Source organism: Mirounga leonina, unplaced genomic scaffold (genome assembly GCF_011800145.1).
Source record: "Mirounga leonina isolate KUSES-001 unplaced genomic scaffold, KU_Mleo_1.0 Mir_115, whole genome shotgun sequence".
Lineage (NCBI taxonomy): Eukaryota > Metazoa > Chordata > Mammalia > Carnivora > Phocidae > Mirounga > Mirounga leonina.
The window spans coordinates 89,206,807-89,222,008 of NW_023270268.1; the positions used below are offsets into that span (position 1 = coordinate 89,206,807).

At 37.9% G+C, this 15,202-nt stretch overlaps 1 protein-coding gene across 2 annotated transcripts in view; it reads left to right on the forward strand.

Annotated features, from left to right (window-relative positions):
* The window catches only part of KPNA1 (karyopherin subunit alpha 1), a 70,375-nt gene that overhangs the window by 22,745 nt on the left and 32,428 nt on the right, over positions 1-15,202 (forward strand). For both annotated transcript variants that reach the window (XM_035000037.1, XM_035000038.1), the window contains exon 2: positions 1,232-1,365. In XM_035000037.1, coding sequence (XP_034855928.1) covers positions 1,237-1,365 — 129 coding nt within the window. In that variant the 5' untranslated portion in view covers positions 1,232-1,236. The remainder of the gene's footprint in view (positions 1-1,231; positions 1,366-15,202) is intronic.

Here is a 15,202-nt window from a genome sequence, read left to right on the forward strand (position 1 = left end):
GGGAAGCAGACTCTGCGCTGAGCAGGGAGCCTGATGCAGGGCTTGATTACGTGACCCTGAGGTAACGAGCTGACCTGAAACCAAGAGTTAGATGCTCAACCAACTGAGCCTCTCAAGCACCACTCTGATAAGGGACTTCTATCTAGAATATATGAAGAATTCTTATAACTTAATGATAAAAAAAGACAATTTAAACAAATAGTGTTGGGAAAATTGGACAGCCACATGCAGAAGAATGAAACTGGACCATTTCCTTACACCACACACAAAAATAGACTCAAAATGGATGAAAGACCTAAATGTGAGACAGGAATCCATCAAAATCCTAGAGGAGAACACAGGCAGCAACCTCTTCGACCTCAGCCGCAGCAACTTCTTCCTAGAAACATCGCCAAAGGCAAGGGAAGAAGCAAGGGCAAAAATGAACTATTGGGGCTTCCTAGAGACAATTTAAAAATGGGTAAAGATTGTGAATAGACTTTTTTTTTTTTTTATGGAGGATATACAGTTAGAAAATAAATATGTGAAAGGACAGCAGACACCAAAAATTGTGATAGTGGAGAAATCGTCAGCCCTTGTACACTGCTGGTGGGAATGTAAAATAGTGCAGCACTTTGGAAAAATAGTTTGGCAGTTCCTCAAACAATCATTGAGTTACAATGTTACCTAGCAGTTCGATTCCTAGGTGTATGCCCAAAAAAAATGAAAACCTATGTCTACATAAAAACTTGTCCATAGATGTTTATGGAAGCATTATTCATAATAGCCAAAAAGTGGAAAGAACCCAAATGTCTATCAGTTGATGAGTAGGTATAAAATATAATGGGGTATATCCATATGATGGGATATTATTCAGCCATAAAAGAATAAAGTACTGATACATGTTGCAACATAGATGAACTTTGAAGATATACTAAATGAAAGAATCCAGGCACAAAAGATCACGCATATGATTTTATTCGTATGAAATATCCTGAATAGGAGTGATAGCCAGTAGGAGTGATAGTACACACTTTCTTTTTGAGGTGATAAAAATGTTTAAAAATGGACTGTGGTAATGGTTGTGCATAGATGTGAAAATGTGAAAGCTATTGACTTGTACACTTTAATAAAGCTGTTAAAAAAAGTAACCATTTCTGGTGTCCTTATGCAGTGAGGCTGGGCTATTAGAATAACAAGAGCTCTTTACCATAAGCCAAGCTCATTTGTTCTCTTTGTCTCATTTTTGTAGAAATCATGACTACCCCAGGAAAAGAGAACTTTCGCCTGAAAAGTTACAAAAATAAGTCCCTGAATCCTGATGAAATGCGCAGGAGGAGGGAGGAAGAGGGACTGCAGTTACGTAAGCAGAAAAGAGAAGAGCAGGTAAATCCTTTACCCTTATTAATTTATTTAAAAGAACTTAATTTTCCATTTTAAGCCTGAAACTACTTTATTTTAATTTTGATTGTGTTAGATATGTGTATGTGTGTAAATATACATCTCCGCCATCATAAAATCAGCGTGTTTTGGGAGTAGGGAAGAGGAGGTGATGAAAAGCAGAATACAAGAATAAATAAATCTCTCAGGTTCTCATATTTCCAATACAACCACTGTTTAATCTTTTGGCCTGTTTAGTGTATTTTATTTTTTTAAAGTTGCAACTTGTTTAAGATTTTATGTGCATGTTTGTTAATGTATTCTCAAGTGACCAGTAAAATGCTGTTTTTCATTATAAACTTTAATATGAAAATTTGTAAACATACAAAATTAAATTATAGATGGTGAACCTCATAAACTCATCCTTTGCATTCAGTAATTGTCAATAATTTGCCGTACTTGCTTCATGTCTATCTTTACATTTCTTTATTATGTAGTATTTTAAAGCAAAAATCTCAAGGAATATGTCTTTTCACCCCTAAATTAATTCTGTATGATTCATTAGGACATTGATTTTTGATCTTTTTTTTTTTTACTTTTGGTCATTTTTAACCTGAGAACGTCTAAACATCCACAGGAGTATTTGGGACTAACTCTCACTTTACCTTCCTCTAAAAATGCCTAGAATGAATGGTATATCCCTTATGGCAAAGAAATTTAAAGACACTTAGGTGACTTTTTTTTTTTTTTTTTTTTTTTTTTTGCTAAGGAGAGACTTTTGAGCTTGGAAGGACCATTTGATCCCCATGCTACAAAAGCTCCATAAAAGGCAAATGAGTCAGAATCTTTCATACCTGAGAAATAAGGTAATCTGTCATAAATATTTTGCAGTTATAGTGAGCTGGTCTCAAAATACACTGTTCTTTTGAGTAACACTGCACTGGAAAATCCAGTTAGTTAAAGTCCAAGAGTACATTACAACCTCAGTGTTTTTTTTGTTAGGGCTGTAGATGTTTGAATCAAACACTGTCATTACTATTATTTTTTAGGCAAAGAGAGTTTGTAATATTATAATAGAGTTTATATTAAGTGCAGTAAATTAGGAGTTATCACTTATTCATAAAAGGATGAGTTTCTCTGGGTTTCTTGTTACCTCTTTATTCATCTGTCTTATTTGAAGTGGAACCTTTTTTTTGAATGAACTTTTGTATTAGCTTCTATTTTGGAGGTAAATTCCAGAAATCATAATAACATTGTTACATATTTATATTCACATATGTGAAGGTGAATACATGGATATATACACATGAGCCCAAGTATAGGTCTGAATATAACCGCCAGCTTATGCATCATATTTGGCATAAAACCATTTGAAGATGTAATAATGATCCTCTGTCATTAACAGTGTTCATTTTATTCTCTTCTTGGTGATGGGTGATGTCATGTAATTAGACTTCATTGTAAAGTTTATATAAATAAAATAAATTTTTCGTATTTACTTACCTGCCTGAAGACAAATGCTCTTATCCTTAATATATCAACTGGCAAGTATGGCCCCATATATTGGACTAAAAATATTTGTAGTTGAAATTCTGTCATGTTCATTGTATGAGATCTAAAATTGTGCTATGGCTTTAGTAAGTTTCTGTGATAAGTTTTTGGAATATTGCTCTATTTAAAATCTTAATTTTTTTATGTCATATGTGCTGTATTATGTAGAGAGACCTGGTAAAACCAGTCAGGCTTCTTAATATAACAGTATATATTTCATGCCTAATTTGTAAAATAGTAAATATTAGTAAAATATAGATTCATTTAGGTACTATTTATCTTTCCACAGTCACAGGCTTACGCCAGCTGAAGAGCTAGATGTGAGGGTACCACAGGAGTTGATGTTGCCAAGTGCACAAAAGATAACTAACTGCATCTTTGAGGGCTAGGCTATCCTTTTATCAGACTAACATTTAATTTTTGTTATATCTAGGCAGCACTTTATAAATGACCTCTATCCATTTGGCACTTATAGACCAACCTAAAATTTATTTTTGGCAAAAAATTTTACCAGTTGGTGTAATTCTGATTGAGCCAGTACTTGAAAATTTGAATTAAGCAGACTCTTGTTAATTCAGAGTGAATAGGTAACCTAGTGCTGTTGAAAAGTTCGTAAAACACATCATGATGAAGAATGGAGGTTTGCTTGATGTTTTTAGTTATAAGAAATATCTTGTGAAGTGAGCGAGTTGATAAACTTGTGGACAGGCAACTTTTCCCGTTGATTAACTTGGTTGACAAGTTGAGTCAACATGTAATCTGTAGTTAAGGTGTAGAGATCATGATTGTTTTGGCAGTTTTTTCTTTTTTCTTTTTTCTTGTTGTTTTAAAGATGTATTTATTAGAGGGGCGCCTGGGTGGCTCAGTTGGTTAAGCGACTGCCTTCGGCTCAGGTCATGATCCTGGAGTCCCGGGATTGAGTCCCGCATCGGGCTCCCTGCTCAGCGGGGAGTCTGCTTCTCCCTCTGACCCTCCCCCCTCTCGTGAGCTCTCTCTCTCTCTCTCATTCTGTCTCAAATAAATAAACAAAATCTTTAAAAAAAAAAAAAAAGATGTATTTATTAGAGAGAGCACAAGCAGAGGGAGAGGGAGAAGCAGACTCCCTGCTGAGCAGGGAGCCAGACATGGGGCTCGATCCCAGGATCCCGAGATTATGACCCGAGCCGAAGGCAGCCGTTTAACCGGCTGAGCCACCCAGTTTTTTCTTTTTTAAAACCTATTTTTCTCTGAGTAAGACATGCACAGTTGAAAAAGTTAAGTAGTACTACAGTACTTGAAACCAAACCACCAATGTTCCTGGTTTCATTCCCAAGTAAACCACTTTCAATCCTCTTGACTATTTGTCAATTTAAAATATTACCTATTGGTGTTCTGTTATGGTAGGTGAAGATTTAAGCTCTTATACTGCTTTTCCCTTGCATGTATTCTCAGTATAGTTATACTACAGTACGTAAGTATTATTTATTGCTGAACTGAATAGTATACCGTGATTACATTTCCTTTCTTTATACTTTGTTTTTCCTGTAGTTAATTGTCTGATTTTGTACCTGTTTAGCTTCATATTCCTGGCTGTCTTTTCATTCTCTTCTACAGCTCTTTTAAATTATTTTTATCTGATTTTCTGTGTGGTTAAACTTCTCAGATAATTTTCAGTTCCATATTTTTTCTGCTGGAGACCTTCACCCTATATTTTTTGTCCTCTTGCGCCAGTCAGAATTGTTTATCCTGTGTTCTAGCTGTATAGCTGTAGTTTTAGGACTTCCCTCTGCTTGGAATTTCTCATGTCTTATCTTGTCATCATCCTTGTAATGTAAATGGTATGGTATTTTCAATTTCAAATTCTACTTGTTGGTCAGCAATTGTATTAAAGATCATAACAGTATCTGCCATTCCATATTAAAAGACCACTACTTGTGGATGTAAATTTACTTATTAGGTGTGATTTTGGAGTCATGTGAATGCTTTAAATAATTGTGAAACAAAAAGAAATCATAATGAAGGATTAAACAAGAGGAATTAAATGGCCCTGTGTGTCATGCTTGTGGCTAAACCACACAGAGAGGAAATACTTTAATACACGAATATGGCAAAATGATTAATTTTCTCTATTGGGCTGTATTTTAAGGACAAAAAGAAGTATAAACAAATCTTCAACTGCTTTCGTAATCATATAGGATTGGCCCTGAAACCATGTGTATTTGTATATGGATATAGCAAATAGCTATGTTAATATTAGGGACCTGGATTTTTTTAGATTAAGAAAGAATAGAAATATAAAATCAAAGAAGTTATATAAATTTGAATAGGTAGTATCAGTAGGGATTCATGATGTATTTTCTTAAAACACACATACACACACAAAACCCAGTTCTGTCCTAGAAAGGCGTAGAAATAGCGAAATACCTTGTATCAGTGAGCACCTCTAGCACCCTGAGATTGTGGTCATTAGAGAATTTTCCTGTCAAGGGACCAAGGCTTCTTGGAAAAAACACCTGAATCTCGATTAGAGATAGGGAATATTCAAGGTGAATGTGTAGTATTTTTTCATAACATAGAGCAAGGAAGTTTTAAGACCATCAAAACTTGTGTTGAAAAGACTCAGGAGATAGCTTGAACAGGCTCCCATTAGTTGTTAAGTGGGATAGTTTGAGTATTAGAAAGGGCACTTTGAGGACTTCTGCTTCCAGCCAAAGGGAATAGCAGGGCTCAGATTTACCCTACTACCTGAAACAAACCAAGAATAAACAGACAAAATACATGAAACAGTAGTTCAAGACACCAGACATTAACCAGTGCAGGACAGTGATCTCTAGAGATAGGAAACCAATGAGACGAGCCCTGTGGTTGCTTCAGCTTATTGCCCAAGAGAGTTTCCAAGTTGCAACACAGGGGAAGGGAACTAAAGACCATGCACGGCCTTCCTGAGTTGAGGAGACAGAGCTGAGAGTCGGAGGAGATCAGGTCATCCATTCATAGGAGGGAATACCAAAAGGGAGAGACATGTGTATAGAGAAAGGAGCCTGGAGATTTTCAGAGTGTTTCTTTGCATATTCAGCAGAGTACTGACCATCATATGTGCTTGGGGAGACTGCTCAAGGCTAGAGAAACTATCATCCACAAAGATTAGAGGGAACAGTGCCTGGCCCTCGCACAGTGCTGAGAAGAGTCCCTGTTTCTCTAGCCAGACTGGAAAAACTCATCTTTCACAGGACATTAGGTAGAGTATTCAGGAGATTCTTACTTCAGTAGTGGAGATTAATTAGCCATAGACTTATTTCTGCTCCAGACCTCCCTAATAAATCATAAAAGCACGATCCAAGAGGTTGCTCAAACTGCAGTTTTTAGTTTTTTCTTAATTAGTAATCACATAGGAAAAACAAATACTTGAATTTCTCCACTTTTTCATTTTCAAAATAATGAGTTGGTTTCTTAGCATCCTCCAGAGGGAACAGGAATGTGTGTATTTTAATATTATTAGGAATTCACAGGGTTAAAATAGATGTATTGCAGGTTATTTCAGCAATTTTTTCTATGTTTTTAAACTTTATGACTGTATAATTGACATACAGTAGAGTGTACAGTTTGTTAAATTCTGACATATGTATCATCACCATAATTAAGATAGTGAACATATTTATTGCTCTCAAAATTTTCCTGGTATACCTTTGTGGTACCTTTTCCCCACCCCTCACCTATCTCCAAACAACTTCTAATCTGTTTTCAGTCACTACTGATTACTTTGCATAAATGACTGATACAATATATGTTCTATTTTGTCTGGCTTCTGTCAGTCAGCTTAATCATTTTGAGATTCATGCATGTTGTGTGTATCAGTTCATTCGTTTTATTGTTGAGTAGCAATCTGTTGTAAAAATAAAACCACAATTGGTTTATCCATTCACCTGTTGATGGCAGTTTGGATTGTTTCCAGTTTTCGGTGATTGTAAATAGAGCTGCTCATCAATGAACATTGATGGACAGCTCTTCGTATGGACATATATTTCCATTTCTCCAGGATAGATATCTAGGAGGAGAATGGCTGGGTTGTATAGTAGGTGTGTACTTAGGAGGCTGTCAACTATTTGCTAAAATGGCTTGTACTACTTTATCTTCACATCTGCGGTATATGAGCATTTCATTTGCTCCATCTCCTTGTGAGCATTTGGTATGGTCAGTCTTTCTAATTTTATCTAGTCTAAGGTGTGCCTAGTAGTATGCCATTATGGTTTTATTTTGCACTTCCCTAATGACTGAAGTTGAGAGCATCTTTTCATGTGCTTATTTGCCATCTGTATATTTACCTTAGTGAAGTCTGTTTAGTTTCTTAATTGAGTTGTTTCTGGATGCAAGTCTTTTGTTGGATATGCTTTTAAAATATTTTCTCCCAGTCAGTGGCTTGCCTTTTCACTTTCAGAAGTGCTGTTTGAAGAGCAAAAGGTTTCGATTTTGGAATTCCATGTATCAGCTTTTTTCTTTTATGGATTGTGCTTTGTGTGTCAAATCTAAGAATCTTTATCAAAGCCAAGGTCACTGAAGATTTTCTCCTGTTCTAAGAAGTTTTATTGTTAAAGTTTAAATGTAGGTCTATGATTATTTGCATTTAATTTTTGTATATAATGTGAGGTAAGGGCTTCCCCCCTCTTTTTTCCCCCATTTTTTTACATACGGCTTTCCATTTTTTCAGATGTCATTTATTGAAACGATTGTTTCTCCTCATTGAATTGCCTTACACCCTTTTACATTCAATTGACTATTTCTCTGTCCGTCTGGTTTCTGAACTTCTGTTCCATTGGTTTGTTTATCTGTCTTATATACCACACTGTCTTGATTACTGTAGCTTTTATAGTAAGTCTTGAAATCATATTACTAGCCCTCTAACCTTGTTCTTCTCTCCATAGATTGTTCTGGCTGTTACAGGTCCTTTGCATTTTTATATCAACTTTAGAATCAGCTTGTCAATTTGTACACAAAAGCCTGCTCTGAGGATTTGATTGTGATTGTGTCAGATCTGTAGGTCAGCTTGGGGAGAACTGATAATCGTAACAATGAGTCTTCTGACTCATAAGCACCACATCTCCATTTATTTAGATCCATAATATCTCTCAGGGATTTGTAGGTTTGCTTTTTTTTAAAGACTTATTTATTTGAGAGAGAGAGAGAGAAAGAGAGCACAAGCAGGAGGTGCAGAGGGAGAGAGAGAATCTCAAGCAGACTCTTTGCTGAGTGTGGAGCCTGACATGGTGCTCAATCTCATGACACTGAGATCAGGACCTGAGCCAAAACCAAGAGTCGGACACTTAACTGACTGTGCTACCCAGGTGCCCCGATTTGTAGTTTTTTGGTCAGATTTTTCCCTACGTATAGTATAGTTTTGATGCTATTGCAGATGGTATCTTTTGAATTTTAGTTTTCGATTGTTCATTGTTAATATTTAGAATCCCCTGGGACTCACTGGGAGAGACGGTTCCCCCATCTTGGAGCACGTCTGGGAGAGGTGACAGGGACAAAAGAGTTAGTGGGCACCATTTCCTTCCCCCGCCCCTCAGCATAGGTGCAGAGACACCTGCTGAGGGTGGCTAACTTGGACGCTGGTTCTTTGCTGTGCTTTACTTCACACTCCACGCCCCTGCACTTTGGTGTGACTACCCTTCTGGGACAAACCTGCATCTGTCCAGTGTAGTGAGACCCTCCCCCAGAAGACCGGCACAGGCCCATGCCATGCCAAGTCCATAAAGTTTGGAGTTTTAAAACTCAGCACACCTGCTTGGGATAGACCCCAAGGTGCACTGCGCTACCGGGCAGGCAGACGGCTGGGACACAGACAGGGTGAAGGCAGTGAGCTGAGGGATGCCTGGGACACACGAGGGGAGATTGTTTGCTCTCCTGGGAGGGCTTCCTGGACAGTGGTGCGTGCAGACTCTCCGGGGACTAGGGAGCTGGCTGATATCATTTTCCTCCCCTCCCCCCCTTAGCATAAACTAACTTCAATAAGCAGCACAGTGCCAACAGTGGCCTAAACTGCTTACACCAAGCCCTGCCCCCTGTGCTCTGCAGGTTTTGTTTTACTGGGGCAGTTGTGCTAGAGAACCAGAGCAGCAGGCCCCTCCTCCAGAAGACCAGCACAAACCCCTACATACACCATGTCTGCTGACCCTAGAGTTCTGCAAAGCTTCAGCTCTGGTGAAAGTAGCATCACGTCTCTTTAGCCAGCAGACCAGAGCACATCTAGTTAAAACTCACCACACTCTGACCAAGGTCCAAACACTCCCCACTGCAGGCAAGGAGAAGCTCTGCAGATGACTGACCTGAGGGACAGAGCAGCCAAAACACAGCAGCTGAGTGCATACAGCACGCACCAGAGACACTTCTAAAGTGCCAGGCTCTGGACAGCATATGACCTCTTCTCCATAAAGTCATTACTCTCAGGAGCAGGAAACATAACAGGCTTTCCTAACACACAGAAGAAGACAGAGACCTACACAAAATGCCAAGACAGGAATTTATCCCAAAAGAAAGAACAAGAAAAGGTCATGGCCAGGGATCTAATCAAAACAGATAGAAATAATATGCCTGATCCAGAATTTAAGGCAGCAGTCATAAGGATATTAGCTGGGCTTGAGAAGAGCATAGAAGACACTAGGAAGTCTCTTACTGCAGAGATAGAAGACCAAAAAAACTAGTCAGGCTGAAATGAAAAATGCAGTAACTGAGATTTGAAGCCAACTGGATGTAATGACCACAAGGATGGAAGAAGCAGAGGAATGAATAAGTGATATAGAAGATTACGGAAATTAATGAAGTTGAAAGGAAGAGGGAAAGAAAAATATTAGATCATGAATGTAGATTTAGGCAACTCAGTGATTCTATAAAGTGTAATAACGTTTGTATCATAGAGTCCTAGAAGAAGAAGAGAGGGAAAGGGGGGCAGAAGGTTTATTTGAGGAAGTTATAGCTGAAAACTTCCCTAATGTGGAAACAGACATCTAAATCCAGGAGGCACAGACAACTCCCATCAAAATCAACAAAAGCAGGCCAATACCAAGATATATTGTAGTTAAATTTGCAAAATATAGAGATAAGGAAAAAAAAAATCCTAAAAGCAGTAAGACAAAAGAAGTCCCTAACTTACAAGGGAAGACAAATAAGGTTAGCAGCAGATCTCTCCTCAGAAACTTGGCAGGCAAGAAGGGAGTGGAATGATATATTCAACATGCTGAATGAGAAAAACCAGCCAAGAATACGTTATCCAGCAAGGTTGCCATTCAGAGTAAAAGAAGAGATAAAAAGAGTTTCCCAGACCAACAAAAACTAAAGTAGTTCGTGACCACTAAACCAGCCCTGCAGGAAATATTAAAGGGGACTCTTTGGGAAAGAAAGACCAAAATCAACAAAGATTAGAAAGGAACAGAGAAAATCTCCAGAAACAATGACAGAACGGTAATAAAATGGCACTAAATTCATATCTATCAATAATTACTCTGAATGTAAGTGGACTAAATGCTCCAGTTAAAAGACATAGGGTGTCAGAGTGGCTAAAAAAAAAAAGACCCATCTATATGCTGCCTATAAGAGACTGATTTGAGACCTAAAGACACCTGCAGATTGAAAGTGAGGGGCTGGAGAACCATTTATCATGCAAATGGATGTCGGAAGAACGCCGAAATAGCAATACTTGTATCAGACAAACTAGATTTTAAAACAAAGACTGTAACAAGAAATGAAGGGGGGCACTGTATCATAATAAAGGTGTCTATCCAACAAGAAGGTCTAATAATTGTAAATATTTATGCCCCTAACGTGGGAGCACCCAAATATATAAAACAGTAACAAACATAAAAGAACTCATTGATAATTATACAGTAATAGTAGGGGACCTTAACACCCCACTTACATCAAAGGACAGACCATTGAAGCAGAAAATCAATAAGGAAACAAAGAATGGCTTTGAATGACACACTGGCCCAGATGGACTTAACAGATACATTCAGAACATTTCATCCAAAAGCAGCATAGTACACATTCTTTTCTAGTGCACATGGGACATTATCCAGAAGAGATCACATACTAGGTCACAAATCAGGCCTCAACAAGTGCAGAAAGATTGAGCTCATACCAGGCATATTTTCCGACTGCAGTGCTATGAAACTTGAGTCAACCACAAGAAAAAATTTGGAAAGACTGCAAATACATGGAGGTTAAAGAACATCCTACTAAAGAATGAATGGGTCAACCAGGAACTTAAGAAATTAAAACTACATGGAAACAAATGAAAAGGAAAACATGACAGTCCAAAACCTTTGGGATGCTGTAAAAGGGGTCATAAGAGGGAAGGATATAGCAATACAGGCCTACCTCAAGAAGCAAGGAAAATCTCAAATACACAACCTAACCTTTCACCTACAGGAGCTAGGAAAAGAACAAGAAGTGAAGCTTACAGCCAGCAGAAGAAGGGAAATAATAAAGATTAGAGCAGAAATAAATGATATAGAAACAAACAAAATAGTAGAACAGATCAATGAAGCCAGGAGCTGGTTCTTTGAAAAAATTAATAAAACTGATAAACCCCTAGCCAGACTTACCCAAAAGAAAAGAGAAAGGACCAAAGTAAGATCATGAATGAGAGAGGAGATCACAACTAACACCACAGAAATACAATTATAAGAGAATATTATGAAAAATTATATGCCAGCAAATTAGGCAATCTGGAAGAAATGAATAAATTCCTAGAAACATATAAATTACCAAAACAAACGGGGAAATAGAAAACTTGACAGACTGATAACCAGCAAAGCAATTGAATCAGTAATCAAAAATCTCCCAGAAACAAAAGTCCAGGGCCAGATGGCTTCCAAGGGGAATTTTACCAAACATTTAAAGAAGAGTTAATACCTATTCTTTTCAAACTATTCCAAAAAATAGAAATGGAAGGAAAACTTCCAGATTCCTTCTTCGAGGCCAGCATTACCCTGACTTCAAAACCAGACAAAAACCCCACTTAAAAAAGACAGTTACAGGCCAATATCATGGTGAACATGGATGCAAATATCCTCAACAAAATACTAGCAAATCAAATCCAACAGTACATTAAAAGAATCATTCACCACAATCAAGTGGGATTTGTTCCTGGGCTGCACGGGTGGTTCAATATTCACAAATCAATCAATGTGTAATACACAATATTAATAAAAGAAAGGGTAAGAACTATATGATTCAGTAGATTCAGAAAAAGCATTTGACAAAGTACACATCCATTCTTGATAAAAACCCTCAACAGAGTAGGGGTAGAAGGAACATACCTCAACATCATATTACAGAAGGCCCACAGCTAATATCAGTCTCAGTGGGGAAAAACAGAGCTTTTTCCTCTACAGTCAAGAATGAGACCTGGGATGTTCATTTTCACCATTGTTATTTAACATAGGACTGGAAGTCCTAGCCTCAGCAGTCAGACAACAAAAAGAAATAAAAGACATCCAAATTGGCAAGAAGAAGTCAGACTTTCACTATTTGCAGACAACATGATGCTCTGGAAAACCCAAAAGACTCCACCAAAAAATTGCTAGAACTGATACACAAATTCAGTAAAGTTGCAGGATACAAAATCCAACATACAGAAATCTGTTGACGTTTCTTTTCTTTACTTTTTTTTAAAGATTTTATTTATTTGACAGACACAGCGAGAAAGGGAACACCAGCAGGGGGAGTGGGAGAGGGAGAAGCAGGCTTCCTGCTAAGCAGGGAGCCTGATGCGGGACTCGATCCCAGGCCCCTGGGATCATGACCCGAGCCAAAGGCAGATGCTTAATGACTGAGCCACCCAGGTGCCCCATGTTGGCGTTTCTATATACCAACAGTGTAGCAGCAGAAAGAAATCAAGGAATCGATTGCATTTACAATTGCACCAAAACCCATAAGATACCTAGGGATAAATCTAACCAAAGAGGTAAAAGATCTGTACTCTGAAAACTACAGAACAATTTTGAAAGAAACTGAGGAAGACACAAAGAAACGGAATGACAGTCCATGCTCATGGATTAGAAGAACAAATACTGTTAAAATGTCTATACTATCCAAAGCAATCTACACGTTTAATGCAGTCCTTATCAAAATACCACCAGCATTTTTCACAGAGGTAGAACAGTCAATCCTAAAATTTGTAGGGAACCACAGAAGACCCTGAATAGCCAAAGCAATCCTGAAAAAGAAAAGCAAAGCTGGAGGCATCACAATTCTGGACTTCCAAGTTATATTACAAAGCTGCAGTAATCAAGACAGTATGGTACTGGCACAAAAACAGACACATAGATCAATGGAACAGAATAGAAAACCCAGAAATGGACCCACAACCATATGGTCAACTAATCTTCTACAAAGCAGGGGAGAATATCTAATGGAAAAAAGTCTCTTCAACAAATGGTGTTAGGAAAACTGGAGAGCAGCATGCAAAAAGAATGAAACTGGACCACTTTCTTACCCTATACCCGAAAATAAATTCAAAATGGATGAAAGACCTAAATGTGAGACAGGCATCAAAATCCTAAAGGAGAACATGGACAGCAACCTCTTTGACCTCGGTCGTAGCAACTTCTTACTAGATATGTCTCTGGAGGCAAGGGAATTCCCACAAAAGCAAAAATGAAGTATTGGGACTTCATCAAGATAAAAAGCTTCTGCACAGCGAAGGAAACAATCAGCAACCTACAGAATGGGAGAAGATATTTGCAGATGACATGTTTGATACAGGGTTAGTATAAAGAACTTAAGAACTCAACACCCAGAAAACAATCCTGTCAAGAAATGGGCAGAAGACATGAATAGACATTTTTCCAAGGAAGACATCTAGATGGCTAACAGACCCATGAAAAGATGCCCACTATCACTCATCATCAGGGAAATAGAAATCAAAATCACGATGAGCTATCACCTCACATCTGTCAGGATGGCTAAAATTAATAACTCAGGAAACAACAGATGTTGGTGAGGATGTGAGAAAGGGGAGCCCTCTTACACTGTTGGTGGGAATGCAAACTGGTGCAGCCATTCTGGAAAACAGTGTGACGTTTCCTAGGATCCAGCAATTACACCACTAGGTATTTACCCAAAGGATACAAAAATATTGATCCAAAGGGATACGTGCACCCTGATGTTTATAGCAGCATTATCAACAATAGCCAAATTATGGAAAGAGCCTAAATGTCCATCTACTGATGAATGGAAAAAGAAGTGGTATATATACACAATGGACTATTAGTCATAATAATAAAATCCTGCCATTTGCAATGACGTGGATGGACCAAGGATGCTATGCGAAATAAGCCAGTCATAGACAAATACCAGGCACCTAGGTGGCTCAGTCGGTTAAGTGACTTCAGGTCAGGTCGCGATCTCAGGGTCCTGGGATTGAGCCCTGCATCAGGCTCTGTGCTCAGTGGGTAGTCTGCTGCTCTCTCTCCCTTTGCCCCTTGCCCTGCTCATGCTCGCGTGCTCTCTCTTTCTTTAAAATCTTTAAAAAAGTGACAAGTACCATATGATTTCACTCATGTGGCATTTAAGAAATGAGACAGATGAACATAGGAGGAAAACAAGAGAGGCAAACCATAAAACACTAAACTATAGAGAACAAACGGGTTGATGGAGGGAGGTGAGTAGGGGATGGGTTAAATGTGTGATGGATATTAAGGAGGGCACTTGTTGTGATGAGCACTGGGTGTTATATTAAGTGATGAATCACTAAATTCTACTCCTGAAACTAACATTACAGTATATGTTAACTAACTGGAATTCAAATAAAAATTTGAAACTAAAAAAACAAAAAACAAAAAAACTTTTGGCCATTTTCCAAATATATTCCCCCACCCCAACCTTAGGGTTCCAGTGCATGTATATTAGGTCACTTGATGTCCCACAACTGACTTATATTTTGTACCTATTTTCTCAACCTTTCTGCCATGTCTTTAATTTTGGTGTGTTTATATTTGCTATATCCTTAAATTCACTGATCTTTTCTTCTGCAGTATATTATCTGCTGTTAATCCCATTCAGTGTACTTTTTATCTGAAAAATTGTGTTTTTCATATCTAGGTATTTGCTTAGTCTTTTTGTTTTTTAATGTTCTTTTACATTTCTGCCATTTTTGTCATTTCCAGGTGATTTTGATTGATTTTTTTTTTCTTCCCCGTGGATAGTCTTTTCTTCTTTTTAGTGCTTGGTAGTTTCCAATTGAATTCCAAGCATGTGAATTTTACCTTACATCTTTTAATATATGTAATTCTGAATTTGTCTTTGGATTTAG